The following is a 2,946-nucleotide window of genomic DNA, read 5'->3' as shown; positions in this document are numbered from 1 at the left end:
CATATATGCCATCAAACGACTGTTCTATTTTCGGCAAACAAGGTCTGACCCGCAAAGGCTTATATTTGTTTGTGTTGATCCTGAATGCCGCTGGAGAGTGTTTGGGCATGTTGTGTCCAAGTTTTCAAAAAATTTTGAAGTTCGTACTTGTACCTTAACCCACACGTGCACAATAACATCCAGGGCACAATATGCAAAGCTTGCATCGTCAAAGGTTATTGCCTCTGTTCTGAACGGAAAGTATGCAAACGGTCGCCCAGGACCAAGAGCAAGTGATATCCCAGACATCGTTCTTGCGGAGCTGAAGGTTTCTGTGACCTACATGAAGGCTTGGTATGCAAAAGAAGCTGCTGTTCGAAATAGCAGAGGAACTGATGCAGAAAGTTACAAGTTGTTGGCTACTTATATGTTTTTGCTTGAGCAAGGGAACCCTGGAACTATTTACAAGTTGGAGCACACATATGCAGCAGATGGGTGTAAGAAGTTCAAGTATTTATTTTTCTCACTGGGTGCAAGCATTGCAGGGCTAAAGCATTGCCGGAAGGTGGTACTTGTTGATGGTACAGCTATAAAGTCGAAGTTCAAAGGGGTTCTAATAGCTGCAAGCATGCAGGATGCAAACTTCCAAGTTTTTCCAATTGCATTTGCAGTTGTCGACTCTGAGAATGAAGCTGCGTGGACTTGGTTATTGTATCTGATCGACACCGCTCTATCTATGCTGGAGTAGGTCAGGTTTACTCAAAAGCTTTTCATGGAGCTTGTGCAGTTCACATAGAGAGGAATGTCAGACATTTTTCTGGGAAAGGCCTATCAACATTAGTTGGAAAAGCTGCTCGTGCATTTAATGTCGGTGATTTTAAGGAGTCTTTTGACGAAATTGGTTTTAGAAGCAGACGATGTGAAGAATATTTGAATCGAATACCACTTCCACATTGGACTCAAGCTTATTGTGAGTGGAAAAGGTACAATATAATGAGCAGTAACGTTGCAGAAGCTATGAATAGTGCTATAGCCAAGATTGTTGAGCTCCCAATTGTGGCTATGGTTGAGTCTATCAGGACCAAGTTAATGCAGTGGTTCTGCATCAGGCGAGCGAAAGCAAAAAAATTGGCTACACTTCCTGAGCCAATCACACCGAATGTAAACAAGTTTATGCTTCGCTACCATTTAGAATCAGCTGGTTTGGCAGTTACTGCAGTTTCAGATTGGTGTTACGAGGTGAAGAAAACACCGGGGAAGACCTACTTTGTAGATCTGCAAAACAAGAGCTGTACTTGTAATGCATTTCAAAAGCTTATGATCCCTTGTTGTCATGCCTTGGCTGCATCAAGGATAAATGGTATATATATTCCTTCTCTTGTTGGGAAAATGTACCATGTCACTGTCTTTGCTGATACATATTTTGAGCTCATATACCCTGTGCCTAATCAATGCGATGAGGAAGTCCCTCCAGTGGTAGTCGAGAATGAATTCGAACCTCCTACTAATCCACCAGGCCCAGGACGCAGAAGGAAGCGAAGGATCCCTTCCACTGGAGAACAAGTGGTAATGGACTCTTCTGAAATGTTTGCTTCCCCTAATTACTTTTTCCTGCACTATTCTGAAAGCTTCTTATGTGTATAGGGGAATAAGCAGAAAAGAACGACACCACATAAGTGTTCTATCTGTGGTCAAGCCGGCCATAACCGAGCTACATGCGAAAACATCATCGACTAAGGTATTATTACACCTATGGTTTTAGGCACATTTGTGAAAGTATGTAGGAGAGTCTCGTTTTTAATGTTGGAACTCAATTGTATTTGTCGTTCCAGGTGGTGTGTTTATGTTTTTTGGGCACTAGAGGCACGTTCGAGGTGTTGTGTTTATGTTTTTTGGGCACCAGAGGAAGCGAGAGTTTTTAATGCTTGCAGGTCGATTATAAAACTGCAGCATATGTGAAGGTGAATGTTAACTGCTAAGTTAACGTAGCCACTTTTGGAAAACTTGGAGATCTCTGTCAAGTTTGGGACGAGTTTGAGAGGATAATGCAGGGGGAGGTGGATGTCAAGTTGTTTGGTATATAGGGAACATAAAAAACTGCAACAAACTGCAACTGATTTGAAAGTAGTGTTCCAATGTTGTGTTGAACTCTGGATGAATGTTGTTTGAATATTGGTATTATATATATGAAAAGTGAAGCTTCTGGTGCATAATAGTGATGATAGCAGTATGAACTTGATATTATATTGATTAGACGAAGAAAACATGATATCAAGCTTTAGGATAATATTGGTTCATAACATACATGATAACATAAAACAGTGCAATAATAACGATATATGCAGATTAGATCTAGCATAAATCGTTAACTGTTATTGCATACTTGAAGGCAAAACAAGTAGGACACACATGCAGTCTGGACAGGTTGGTAAGGATACAGTCTGGCAGAGCAACAAAACGCATTGTATGAGAATAAAAGCCGGAATTTGGTGTACCCATCTCTGTAATCTGGCTGACAACCATTTCTGCTATCTCTACGGCCTCCTCTAGTGATGGAAGCAAAGCTAAGAAAGAGTTAATAACTTCATTACCATTGTCAAATGAGCCAGAACAGATGAGGAAGATGCCTAGGGCAAACCGAGCGTATATGTTGTTTGGAGCTGCTGAACTAAGCAGAGCAATTGAGTCTTGTGAAGGTCCTCGTTGAGCAGCAAGTCTCAATCCTTCGACGTACTAAGAAGTTTCATTCCCAGCAGCCAAACATCGTAGTAAGAAGGGTCGATAAATAGAACCCTCGTTAGCCAGAGTGCTTACAAAAACAAACTCGTCAATGTCGACTTCTTGTAAGACAGTAGAATCCAGCGCAATGCTGTTGAACTCAGGACAAGAAGCCAGTAAAGATCCCAACTCACGAAAGCCACTATGGCCAACCCGCGTAACTATGTCTACCAGCAAAACGTGAGGAAG

General features: G+C 41.6%; 1 protein-coding gene across 1 annotated transcript; it reads left to right on the top strand.

The window, feature by feature from the left end:
* On the top strand, window positions 973-1,716 carry LOC104748678. Its single transcript, XM_010470283.1, has 2 exons — window positions 973-1,545; window positions 1,624-1,716. Exons 1-2 carry the CDS (start codon window positions 973-975, stop codon window positions 1,714-1,716), a joined length of 666 nt encoding a protein of 221 aa, XP_010468585.1.

The sequence above is a fragment of the Camelina sativa genome, chromosome 15, assembly GCF_000633955.1.
Source record: "Camelina sativa cultivar DH55 chromosome 15, Cs, whole genome shotgun sequence".
NCBI classification, from domain to species: domain Eukaryota; kingdom Viridiplantae; phylum Streptophyta; class Magnoliopsida; order Brassicales; family Brassicaceae; genus Camelina; species Camelina sativa.
The sequence above is the reverse complement of the archived record's forward strand: the minus strand, read 5'-3'. Positions and strand labels throughout refer to the sequence as shown.